We start from the raw sequence: 14,195 nt of genomic DNA on the forward strand, positions 1-14,195 counted from the left end.
GTATATATGTATACATATTTATGTGTATGTATATATACATATATATGTGTGTGATGCACATATTTACATGTGCATCATTTCTAATAACCCCTGCCTCTATATAAATTTTTTTTTTTTTTGGTAGTACTGGGGTTCCTGGAAGCCCTTCTACCTCCGGGCTACACTCCCAGACCTATTTTTGCATTTTTATTTGGAAACAGGGTCTCCTAAGCCAGCGCGCGGGGCTAGCTTCGAACCTGCGCGATCCTCCTGTCTCTGCCTCCCAAGCGTAGGGATTACAAGCGTGCGCCACCACGCCCGGCGTATATAAAATATTTTTAAAGTAATCATAAAATAAAATAATAAAATGGCCAGAAAAGAAATATACAGTAAATATTTCATTGTATTAAATTTCATATACACAACTATGTACATTAAAAACATTTATAAAACATTAGAATATCAAAAAATGTATAGCTGTTTATTTAATTATTTTAACAGCATAAACTTTAATCTTTTGCAGTCTGACATAGTAGTTCATATAATTTTCCACTAAACAAAAAGGGAATTTTATTAAAGTAATACATGAATCTTTATTCTGAAAAATACAACTTAGGTAACTACTAAGTTATACCCCTCAGATAATTTTTATTCATCCTATAGTTTAAAAATAATTAGTATTTTTAAAATAAATTTCAATTTAAAGAAATTAATAAAATATTTCACATGTAAAAAAGTTACCCAATAAAAGTATTTTATCTTGTACCCTATACTCTGTTTTACTGTTTTAAAACTTTAAGCACAAACCGGGCGTTGTGGCGCCTGCCTGTAATCCCCGCGCTTGAGAAACGAAGACAGGAAGATTGCGCAGATTCGAGCCAGCCGCGTTGGTTTAAGAGACCCTATTTTCTTTTTTCTTTTTCTTTCTTTTTTTTTTGTGGTAGTGGGGTTCCTGGAAGCCCTTCTACCTCTGGGCTATGCTCCTAGACCTATTTTTTATATTTTTATTTGGAAACAGGGTCTCTTAAACCCTAAGTAGCTGAGGCTGGCTTCGAACCTGCGCGATCCTCCTGTCTCCGCCTCCCAAGCACGGGGATTACAAGCGTGCGCCACCACGACTGGCAAGAGACCCTGTTTTCAAATAAAAATAATATAAAAAATAGGTCTGAGAGTGTAGCCTGGAGGTAGAAGGGTTTCCAGGACCCCCAGTACCACCAAAAACAAAAAACAAAAAAAAACTTTAGGCAGTAATAAAAATACAATATGGATGAATTTAGTGACAGAAACAAAACAGCTTCAGTTGTGCTTCTGTATCTTCATAATCAATGTGACATTAATATTTTTAAATGGACTGCTAAAAGGCAGAAATATGTAATACCACAGAGACTGAGTATACAGGTTGTGCTTGAAGAAAACATTATGAATTTACTCTTGAACACAAGGGGCTGGATTCATATGTGTCCAGGCCATTTCTAACTGAGTTCTGAGTTAACTTTCATGTAGAATGTAATGCTTATTATTTACTGACAGATAAGAACTACAAACATGCTAATTTGAGGCTTACATACATATTGGGTTTTTGTTGTTGTTGTTGTTTTTGGTGGTACTGGGGTTCCTGGAAGCCCTTCTACCTCTGGGCTACACTCCCAGACTTATTTTATATTTTTATTTAGAAACAGGGTCTCCTAAGCCAGCGCGTGCAGCTGGCTTAGAACCTGTGCGATCCTCCTGTCTCCGCCTCCCAAGCACGGGGATTACAAGCGTGTGCCACCACGCCCGGCTTACATACACACCCGGCTTACATACATATTGTTGAAACTCAACAGTAGCATATTAATCATTTAGAACTTAGACCAAAATATTTTCTCTCGGGGTAATATTTTACCAAGGATATTGTTCAAAATTGCTAGTCACGGTGAACATTAAAATCCAGTAGAAAGTACAGACTGATGTACTTACTGCCCATACCCAGAGATGAGGACAACCTAATTCCCATGAGAATTTATGAATGTGACTCTTTCTAGTGTTAAAAAGGGGCAGAGAGTTGCTTATATCAATCTTTAATTTCACAGTTAGATTTTTACATATCTTGGACATGATATAGCCTATACTTTCAGACTCCCAACTGGGAGAGAACCTCTCTGGCTGGGTCAATGAGGAAAGGCTTCATGGAGGAGAATGACTCGCTTCCTACCCCAGTTCTGTCTCCAGCAATACTTCATCCTCTTCCCATGATCACAGTTAATACCATCTCCACTGCCTGAAGAATGCCCCATGCTATTCAGTGTGACATGCATCATTCGCTTACGACTGCCTCTGTGTTTATGCATTTGCCCTCAGTCTAGTCTACTACCTCCTTGATGGAATGATAGCCATCTCTGCAGAAGAGATAGATTTGGCTTCCTGATGTGCAGAGGATAAGCCATGGTGCATCCTGAGACTGAGTACAAAAGTTCATAGACTGCAGAATCTCCAGTTTGCCTCTCTAATCCACCCTGAGCATTAAGGGCCATAAAGCACACACAGCTACCAAGTTGCTCGAAAGGGGCTCAAAAAGGCACTGCGGTGCACAACAAATGCACCTTAAAATACCCTGTAGTGGTTAGGTCATAACCACTAAAGAAAACTGTATCTTACAGGTATTCGGTGTGAGAAGGCCTGATTTATGTCCACTCAGGGGTGATACTCAAAATACTTAACAAGTGACCATCCAGTTACACAATCAGTCAATCAGAAAGGAATGTCAACCACAAACAACCATGTGGCCCAATAGTTCCCAACTGAACAAGTGTAGTTGCATGTATAAATACCATCAGGAGCTTAGGAGGGTAAGTACTTTGTGAAACCTATTAGCTATTTTTTTTAAAAATAGGACTGTCATTATAAATCTTTTGTGAAATGCTATTATTTCTTATTTTTAAATAACCACATACTTTGGTCATAACTATTATTGTGAGGAAAATCACAACTGAGTTTTACCACTCCTCTCTTGAAAACTTTTTACAAACTTATGGAAAGTTTAAAATAGATATATTCATTGAAAAAATGAGTAACAATAATGAATACAGATTGTCTTAATTTGAACTGATAATATTAGAGATGAACATAGAAATGTAAATAATATTTTGGAAAATTAAAATAATAATGTTATAATTTAGCTTTTATTAAGAGATGTTATGGTAGATGAACAATAAATAAATACTTCAGATGCATACTGGGGAGGCTACAGGAGAAAAGTCTTCAGACTCAGGAGCAAAAAAGATGTCTGCACATTGCTGCAGTATGTTCTGCCTTACTTTAGTAGGCTAGGGTGGCAGGATAGGGAGAGGATGACCACCAGAGAGGAAAAATAACTACATCACTCTTAGCAAATGGGCTTGGGGATCCTGTGAGACAGTGGCTTGAGCTCACTCGAAGATAATCCATGCAAAGCAATAGTACATGCGACAACACATCTAAGGTCCTGGTAAATACCCGGGCATGGTGGCACACACGTGTAATCCCAGCATTTGGGAGGCTGAGACCAGAGGATTGTGGTTCACGAACAGCCTCAGCTTCTTACAGAGGCCCTTCGCAACTCAGTGAGACCCTATTTCAAAAATATAAAGACTAAAAAAAATAGGGCTAGGGGTGTAACTCAGAGGTATAATGCTGCCAAAAAAAAAAAAAAAAAGTCCTGGTAATACATCAGCCTGGACACCCTAGGGAATCACACGTAGTATCAGAAAGCCCAGATGGCATCTTTCATCACACACGGGGTAATGTACATTCACAAAATCAGAAATGTGGTGACATGACATTAGAGCAGGGAACTTCCACCTCATTCAGAAATGACTCATTTAATGTTATGCAATGTTGATTAAATGTATTGCTTTAACGCAATGGTAAAAGAACCCACTCCAATAAGTCAGATATTCCCAGAAGGGCTAAGAATACCTAGGTAAATTCAAATAAACATAATACATGTGTGTTTATGTTAAAATCAAAACTTCTATTGTAAAATAGAAGAAAATCCTGTGACTTGTCCTCAGCAATAAAATGGAAACTGAGTCTGCTGTGAAATGAAGTATCTTCATATACATCTACTTGACAAGCAGCACTTGATGTACTATAGTTCACAGACATAGAACTGGTATGTAATGATAGACATTGTTTGCTCTTCTCTGTGGAATATTGTTCTTATGGAGATTGTCATTGAACAAGGAGAGACATTTCTTCCATGTCTAAACACATACAAATGAACACACACACACACACACACACACACACACACACACACACACACACACACTATAAAGTTCACTTGTCAAAAATGGAACTGAAAAGAATTAACTTCAGTCCAAGAATACACCTGGTATGAATCTATATTTATTCTCATTGCTTAAAAAACAGATTGTGAAACAAGAAAACTCAGAATTTTCATAACCACCTATTACTATTTCCTCTTAAAAACCCCCTTCTTCCAAAAATATACCTTCTTATAATCATGTGTGAAATATTTAAGTTTGCTTTCATATGGAATTTATTTGGCATGCTTTGAATCAAGTTATCTTAGGTCTAGAATTTCTCATAGTATGATATGACTATGGGAGGAAATTTTGAAGATTCTCTGCAATCTAGTTGCAATGAACAATCTAATACTTTAAGCCATATACCTCTTGGTTTTATTTAGCTTGGAATAATTCTGAAGATGTGTACATGTATGCCTCTACCATCCTGTACTTCATTAAGATATATTATTACAATGCACCAATAAAAATAAATAAAAACCCACTCATTTTAGTATTTGCTGTAGCTTTCTCTGACATTTAGAAAAGCTTACAAAGTATCTGAGCTATTTCCTCTCCTTGAGATATTTAAAAATAGGACAAGCAGAGAGCTTTAGGTGTCCTCAGGTCAGATGGCAGATGGACACTTTAAGTCACATTTGAAAGATCAGCTCCAGAATCGTTGCTACACATGCCTTGTTGCTTGCCCACAAGGGCACCCCACCTCACTTATCAATGTGCTGTACACATGGCCTGGACCCATTATGAGAGAAGGAAAATAGAAGAGGACTAATATTTTAAAATTCTTATTATGTGCCAGAAACTTTTAGGGATCATACATGCAAATGCTCCTTGACTTACGGTGGGGTTATGTCCTGATAAACCCATCCTAAGTTGAAAATACAGCAAGTTGAAAATGTGTTTAATATACCTATCCACCGTACACCATAGCTTAGCCTAGCCTGCCTTCAACATACTCAGAATATTTCTACTATCCTAGGGTTGGGCAAAACCATCTAAACATAAAGCTTATTTATTTATTTATTTATTTATTTATTTATTTATTTATTTTTGGTGGTACTGTGGATGGAACCTTTCTACCTCAAGGCTACACTCCCAGACCTATTTTTATATTTTTTTTTTATTTAGAAACAGGGTCTCTTAAGCCAGTGAGGCGGGCTTTGAACCTGCACAATCCTCCTTGTCTTTGCCTCCCAAGCACGGGGATTACAAGCGCGTGCCACCATCTCCGGCTTTTTTTTGCGGGTCTGGGGATGGAACCCAGGGGCATTCGACCTCCGTGCTATACCCCCTGCCCTATTTTTTATTCTTTATTTTGAAACCAGGTCTCACTGAGTTGCAGAGGGCCTCACTAAGTAGCTGAGGCTGTCTGAGAACCACGATCCTCTGGTCTCAGCCTCCCGAATACTGGGATTACAAACATGTGTCACCACGCCCAGCTAACATAAAGCTTATTTGATGATAAAGTACTGGCGAATGTCTCATGTCATTTATCAAATACCTGTATCCCATAAAACAATGGCAAAAAAGTCCACCATGTGGTTGGTATTGATTGTTTACTCTTATGATCACATGGCTGACTGGGACCACCATCCTTCTTCACAAGAGACTATCATGCTATATATTGCCAGACTGAGAAAATGTTAAAATTAAAAATTTGAAGTACATTTCTGTTGAATTTATTTCACTTTTGTACCATTGTGAACTTGAAAAATCTCAAGTTGAACCATCCTATGTCAGGAACCAGCTATATATTGTTTAATTTTATTCTTGCAATGAAGTTATGAGGTAATTATTATCTTTATTTTTAAGTTGAGGAAGCTGGTCACTAGGTATTGGGAGAAAGTTGGGACTAGGGCTTGAACCCAGACCCAGCCCTGACTCCAAAGTACAAACTATAATCTAGCAGGGTTGAAATGAAAATATATAGAAACAGTTTTTAGTATGATGATGGGATTATCCTGAGTAATAATAAAGGCCAGGTATTATTTTATGACAGGATATATTTAGAGAAATGAAACAGAAGTTAAGTATTTATTTAATTCCATAAAGCCTGTGAGTGGAAGAGATAAGATGGAAACTCAAAATCTTCCTCTACATGCCTCTGCTCTGAAAAATTATTATCAGCTGCTTTCATCCTGATCAAGAGGAGTTGTATAATGACCAGTATATTCATCAGGCAAACAAATATGGAGATGAAAAAGTGGCACACCTCACATAAAGATGTCCTTCTTTTATATTGGAAGAAATCTTACAGAACTATACGAACCAGCAAGGCTTGACCTGGGCAAAACAAGGAACTAAAAGTATTGTCTTTTATTATTTTGCCATGCTTTCTCTCAGGACTTCATTTCATCTCCAAATGGCAATGTCATCTCATGATTGTATCCTACTGTCTTTGCCTCCCAGGCCAGAGGATGGACATGCCATTGCACTCCACACATCCCTGTCCACTCTATGTGATGAGGGTGAGTTTGGTGAAGTGTTAGTTGGCCAACGTGAGATTATCTCCAACAAGTAGCAAAAGTTTGGGGCCAATTTAAGGAAATCTAAAGAACAATGATTTGTATTGACAATTTAAAGAATACTTTTGATCAAGAGAGGCATTCTTTGCCTAACAAGTAAGTCATGTCCTTCAGAGATGCTAGGTCCTCCACCTTGGGCTTTCAGTAGGAAAGGCCAACCTTGAAAGCTGTTGTCAGTAGCATCAACGAGAGCTTCTGACATGTTAACAGAAACCAATGTGAATTTTTCTAAATATTTCTGTCAGTAGAAGGGTGTTTACTTGTGTTATTCAGAGTAAGAACATAGTGTGGGTAGTGATTGGAAAAGCATAGGGAAAGTCCACCTCCACTCCATTCCCAGATATTTTTTTCACATTCTCTACTACATTCTGCTACAAGGATCACCCTGAGAAACACTGCCATTTTCAAAGGTCCATATAAACTACTAATCATTCCTCAGTAGTCATTCTACTCATTTAATATTATAAGAGAAAAAATGAAAGGGGGCCATGATCACCCAGCTAAAATCTGAATGCCCCAGCCTCCCTGCAGCCAACTTCTAGACAATGGGTTATTTGTGGTGTGTGTGAGTTCCAGGTTGTGCTCATAAGATGCACACAGTTATCACACAGTTATCATGGAGGAAGACAAAACGAGAGAGAGAGAGAGAGAGAGAGAGAGAGAGAGAGAGAGAGAGAGAAAGAAATGCGCCTGCTAAACCTTATACTGTTGTACTTTGGTCACTCAAACATTCCCGACTTTGAATAAGAGAATCTCAAATAATTCTGAGCATACCAAAAATGACACCCCTGCATATGTTTACACAGACACATATACATAAGCTACTTTTAAAAATAAAGATAAAAACATGTAAATCATAAGATTATACCAGAATGTTATATAATATTGAGCTAATTTCAAGATAATAGAATTAAGAATATTAGAAAAGTGAAGCAAAGAGCCAGGCTTGGTGGCGCACGCTTGTAATCCCCGCGCTTGGGAGGCTGAGACAGGAGGATCGCACAGGTTCAAAGCCAGCCTCAGTTAGTGAGGCTCTCAGCAACTTAGTGAGACCCTGTTTCCAAATAAAATATAAGATAGGTCTGGGAGTATGGTCCGGAGATAGAAAGCCTCTGGGTTCCATGCCCAGTAACACTGAAAAAAAAAAAAAAAAAAAAGAAAAAAAAAAAGAAAAAAAAAGAAAAGAAAAGAAAAGAAAAAAAGTGAAGCAAAATGCATATAACACAATTCACTGACATGATGTGAATCAAATAATACTAGACATTATCATTCCTTAGTAGCAAGATGATAGTAGATAATAATATCAAGAACTATTTGTAAAGACTTTTGTCAACTTCAAATGAAAGACCATCTCCAATACCACACTTCAAAGGAACTATTAGGCTAATTCAATTTGGGGCTAAAAGGAAAAAAATTAATAAACTTATACAGTACTTCCAGGGTACCAGGCACTGTTCAAGGTGTTTTACAGAATTAATTCACTTAATATTTGCCCCATAAGATAAACATGATTATCCCCCCCAACTTTTTTTTTTTTTTTGATGGGGAACTGAGAACCAGAGTGGCTATCGTCAAAGAACCAAAAAGCCACAGCATGGGCTAGGAATCCAGGCTGAGTCTCTAGACACCTGACCTCAACCACTATACTGCACTGCATACCCAAGAAATCAAGCAAAAGATTGTTTTTATTTTTGGACTGGATTACAAATGCCTCTGCATATTTTTCTTTCAACAATTCTGAATTCCAAGTAAAGGCAAAATGCACAGCTAATGGAAAATCAAGTAGGAAAAGTCTCAAGAAGGCAAGATAATAGCTTTAGACTTCAACTTTATAGCAGAGGGAATGTTTACAGAGGGAAAAAGGAAACAATCATAAACTAAAGAACTCCTACTGTTAGAGAATCAAGTTAAGGCTGTAAACAGCACATGATTTAATGTGCTCATGCCTTAATTCAGGAAACCCTGAAAACTTACCCAGTACTTCCAATGTACCAGCCACTGTTCAAGGTGTTCATGTGTATGTGTCATTGCAGAATGTATTCCTAGACATTTGTATAAATGGCAGGCATTTTTGTGATAACAGTACACAAGTATTTGGCACTTGGTAGAAAACACGGCGCTGTCTCTAGCATCCCAGGTGCACATTTCAACAGGAACAAATAACTAGAGCCATACAAATAAGCCTGATGAAGACGCTGTGCTATAAAACTTGAACTTGAAAGAATAACAGATGCAAAACATCACCTCCCCTGTCGCGCCTGCTCTGACTCAAGGATACAGCCAACTTGTGGTGGAGCTTCATATGCTAGTAGAGTAGTAGCAGGGGACACTTGAAAGTGGATCATTGACCATACTAAATCATCACAGTAAAGAAGTGGATACAGGCAAGAGCCAAATGGACACATGGCCCTAGCCACTGTGTTCAGTGGAGCCAAACCACAGATTTCCTACCTTACTGGGCCATATTAGGGTTATTTTGTATCACAATAATGAAGATCAATCAAAGACTCCCTGCTGCTGTTATTCCAGATCATTTATACTGCAGAGCAGTATCCAAACATTAGCCTATGGTGCTACTGCCTGCCTGAAGGCGAAGTCCTCAGCTTAACACGTAGTCCAGGGGCTCAGAGATGGGTTAGACTTCACCTGCAGCCGAGGCCACGCCAAGACCATTCGCCCATGAGAAGAGGTTGGTACTTGTGTTACTTTTATCAGGACAGAGATGATATGTTATGTACTGAGGGACAGGTTTCCCTTGATATTTTTTGAGAAACATGAAAATGTAAGCAAGAATACTTTTGTTATAACAAAATACTTTAAACAGGAAGCTTGTAGAGAACATTATATTTTTTGCCAATCTTATTATAGAGGGAGACTCATTCTAGGAAGAAACACAGGTCTCACATTGCTTTGAAGAGGGAGAAAATATTTTTCAGTTATCTTTAAATATTTTGCAAATATTCTCCTGTAAATAATTCAGTTATTACTATGAATCATAGGAAAATCCTCAAGATATAAAAGTTATAATTAATGTGGTTCTAAGGAAAAGAGCTATTAGCTTTGTCTGGGAGAACAAATTTTACCAAATGCTGTGTGTGTGTGTGTGTGTGTGTGTGTGTGTGTGTGTATTGCTGGTGATAGAGCCCGAGTCTTTATGTATGCAAGGCAAGTGCTCTATCTCTGAGCAATACCCACACCTAATGTTCTTATCTCAACCTATGTTTTAAATTTAATATGATAAATTATGTAGTTCGTTACATCAACTGCTATGAAAATACCTGGCCAGTACTTGGTCTAAGTATCTCTCTTTTATTTTCTAAATGCTTTGAGTCTTTATATTTGGAGCTAAAAATATTGTACAATATATTTTATTTTTATTTATTTATTTATTTATTTATTTATTTATTTATTTATTGGTGGTACTGGGGATGGAACCCAGGGGCCTTCTACCTCCGGGCTATACTCCCAGACCTATTTTATATTTTATTTGGAAACAGGGTCTTTTAAGCCAGCTGAGGCTGGCTTCAAACCTACGCTATTCTCCTGTCTCAGTCTCCCAAGCGCGTGGATTACAAGTGTCCACCACGAAGCCCGGCCTTGTATTCTTTATTTTGAAACAGGGCCTCACTAAATTGTAGAGGGCCTCACTAAGTAGCCGAGGCTGTTCGTGAACTGCGATCTTCCTGTCTCAGCCTCTCGAATGCTGGGATTACAAGTGTGTGCCACCATGCCCGGCTTCATTTTAACTTTAAAAACTTGATTATTGCCAAGCGTGGTGGTGCACATTTGTAATCCCTGCGCTTGGGAGGGGGATACAGGAGGATCGCGCTGGTTCGAAGCCAGCCGCGCTTGCTTGAGACCCTGTTTCCAAAAATAAAATAGGTCTGGGAGTGTAGCCCGGAGGTGGATGGGCTTCCAGGAACCCCAGTACCACCAAAAAAACAAAAACAAAAACAAAAACAACAACAAAAAACTTGATTATTACAGAGACTTTGGTTACAAAGTACAAAGTTTGAGTTAGACAATAGGAATAAATTTTAGAGATCTATGACACAGCATAGTGACTATAGTTAAAGTAATATTTCAAGCCCGGCGTGGTGGCACATGCTTGTAATCCCCGCGCTTGAGAGGATGGGACAGGAGGATCACACAGGTTGGAAGGCAGCTTCAGCTACTTGGTGGGACTTTGTTTCCAAATAAAAATATAAAATAGGTCTTGGAGTGTAGCCTGGAGGTAGAAAGCCCCTGGGTTCCACCCCCAGTGCCACCAAAAATAAATATAAAGAAATAAAGTAGTGTTTCAAAATTGCTATGAGTAGATTTTAAATATTGCCACCATAAAGAAATGATAATAAAAGTATAAAATATAAAAAAATGATAAGTATGTGAGGCAATAGCTATGGTAATTTGTTTGATTTGATCCTCTCCAATATGTGTAATATAACATCACATTGTACCCCATAAATATAAAAAAATGACTAATTAAAAATAAGGTGAGCTGAGCATGGTAGTGTACACCTATAATCCCAGTACTAGGCAAACTGAGACAGGAACACTGTAGGTTCAATACCACCACAGTAATTTATATATAAATTAAAAAGTTCAAAATTGAACTATTTAAAATGATTGTGTTAGCCTGGCATGATGGCACATTCCTGTAATCCCAGTATTGGGAGACTGAGACAGGAGAATTACAGGTTCAAGAAAAGACTCAGTAAGTAGTGAAATTTTCATCAACCTAGTGAGACCCTGTTTCAAAATTTAAAAAATTAAAATAAATAGTGCTAGGGGTATAGTTCAGAGGTAGAATGTCCCAGGCTTCAATTTCTAATACCACAAAAAATGGTAGTGTTAAACTCTACTTCTCATTTTATTAAATTTTGTAGGAGTTTCTGGGTGAAAACAACATTAGCAAAATATCAACATCTATTGAGCTTTGATTATATCTACTTACTGCTAGGCACTTTACCCTTATCATTTGCACTTATAATCACTGCAATCGGTCCATAATTTTGAGAAAACTATTACTTTTATTTTTTAAATGAGGAAAAGTACTAATAAGGGAGGATAAGAAGCTTAACAAAATCACACAGTAAGAAGCAGAGCTATTAAGTGAACCTAATTCTAACACCTACACCTATTTTGTCATGCTGCACCCCAATTGTAGTTGGCACTAAACATATGTTCTTTCATGCCACAGAATAACATTTAATACATCCTTTATATTGAGAAGAACTCTGTTTAATATTGACTCTAGTTGTAGCTATGTGGCTGGAGGCATCTGACAGAAGGTGACAAATTCTACCATCTAAGTGTCTGATCGACTTAACACTGAATACAAACATAAGAGTGCTCAAATGACTGAGGAGAGCTCTACTTCACACCTGGGTGTAAGGCATCCCGGCCTCGCAGTCATATTCCAAATGACACATTTTTAAACTTAAATATGGCATTTAGAGCCTCATGATCATATTTTTAGTTTAAAATAGAAGTAAGTGCATCAACTGATAAATGAGTGCTTGTGCAGAGAGCAGAACCAAGAAATCAGAAACCTCAGCTAACCATTCACAGGCCTTCCCTTTTACAGTTTATTGTTCCTCTTTCAATGTAAAAGAGCAGATACCTCAAAATAAAGAATGAATCATGTTTTCTTTTTTTTTTAACTTTTTCCTATGCAAAGTCTTTATAGCATGGCCAAATGTCATCTGTGTAGAACCCAAACTCTTTTTCCCATCCCGTTGGCAACCAAGTAGGAATCCTTTGCTTTCCATAAAGAAGCAATATGGAATGTGCTCCTGTATTTCTCGATATGATCCTACATTGCTCAGCATTTACTTATTTAGTATTCTCAAAGTACACATCCCGCTGAAGCAAGTATTGAGTTTTTCTTTAGAGAAAACATTATTTGAGAGTAACCAAGGAGACAGGTATAATCTCAACACCTGCTCTACCCAAAGGAACACTACAACATTCTCCTGGGATCTGTTTGGAATGGACATACTATTTATTTGCCACCCATATGGCAGCCAGAGAGTTTTGGGTAGTAGTAGTAATAAATTTGTACTCAACTATTGATAAAATCTGTTCTATTCCCTTTTCTGACCATCAGCACATGATTTTAGGAAGATTGGCCAAGCTATGCATTCATTGTCTATGGTTGAGGCAGGTACATATCATTTTCTAATTTTGTTTATATGCTATAATGTCATTGGGAAGCAAATTGAATTTGCTTGTTTCATCTACCAGAATTCACACCCTACTGAGTTCAGCAAGAGTAAACATTGCAGCCACAAACCCCCGAGAAATAAAATCAGAATGTGCCTTACCGTGGATGCTCCAGAGGCCCAGATGTGAGATTAGGAAAAGTACGCCAAACAATTTCCCAGTTCCGGGCATGGCAGGTGATAGCTTCATTCCCTGCACATGTTGGGAATAGAAAACTGCTCCAGCAGAAAGCTTCTTTTCCTCCCCTGAGTTACTCAGAGTTGGATCAGGTTTTCTACCCCAGTGGCGTCTAAGAAATAAATAAGGAGAGGAGCACTGTTAGGAGAAGAGTAGGAAGAGCCTGAATAACCTTGTGAAAGCAAGTGAACACACTTCTCTTCTGTGGTTTTGCTTCTTGTTAAATGGGCTGTTCACTTTCAAATACTCTGATGTGCAGAGCAGCTCGGTCCTTGACTCCTCCTTCCGCTCTGCTACTCTTCTTGCTCCACCTTGAGGTTTTCCTCAAGCTTAAACCAACAACTACACATTAAAGAAATCTAAATTGTTGTCGTCTTTGGTTTAGATTTTAATCAAATCAAAGTCAGAAAATTCATGGTAAAAGTACCTACGATTAGTCGACTTTTCCCCCTTTTCATAGCTTGTGATTGTGAAACTTATTTTATGTAAGAAATTTTAGGTTCTTTTTCCTCCTAAACATCATGTCATGGTGATATGAGAATGCTTATGATCATGAAAACAATAAATGCTGATCTGAGGTTATGGAGAAAATGAGTGACAGGATGCATTTCCTCAACAGAAGAAAAGGGACGAAACGCCCATCTTTAAAATGTAGATACCTATCAATGGAACAAGATCAGCCTTAGTATTAGCTGCACGCTCTTCTAAATACTAACGTTCCGAACAAAATGAGATCTTGAAAATAAATTAAAGGAAACTTTCATTCTCAGTGTCCTTTATGTGGTTGCTGTCTGAATGAATTGGAATAGAAACAGTAAAGGAAGAAACGGAAAAGTTCAAAATGAGATAGCTTGGCATTACCGTGGGACTGTTTGATGGCTTAGTTTATAATCACCAGAGCTTGTCAAATTTGCCACTATTGGGGCTATTATGAATTGTGCTGCTATGAACACAGGTATGCATATGTTGCTGTAGTTCTCTGATTTCAACCCCCTAGGAC

At 37.9% G+C, this 14,195-nt stretch overlaps 1 protein-coding gene across 1 annotated transcript in view; it reads right to left on the reverse strand.

The window, feature by feature from the left end:
• Positions 1-13,207, reverse strand: part of BTLA (B and T lymphocyte associated) — a gene marked incomplete at both ends in the record, with an annotated part of 33,150 nt that extends 19,943 nt beyond the window's left edge. Inside the window, one exon of the mRNA XM_080696514.1 lies at positions 13,054-13,207. Within this exon, the coding sequence (XP_080552640.1) occupies positions 13,054-13,207 (154 nt within the window). The remainder of the gene's footprint in view (positions 1-13,053) is intronic.
• Positions 13,208-14,195: the final 988 nt, after the last annotated feature.

The sequence above is a fragment of the Muscardinus avellanarius genome, assembly GCF_963383645.1.
Source record: "Muscardinus avellanarius genome assembly, chromosome: 5".
Taxonomy (NCBI): domain Eukaryota; kingdom Metazoa; phylum Chordata; class Mammalia; order Rodentia; family Gliridae; genus Muscardinus; species Muscardinus avellanarius.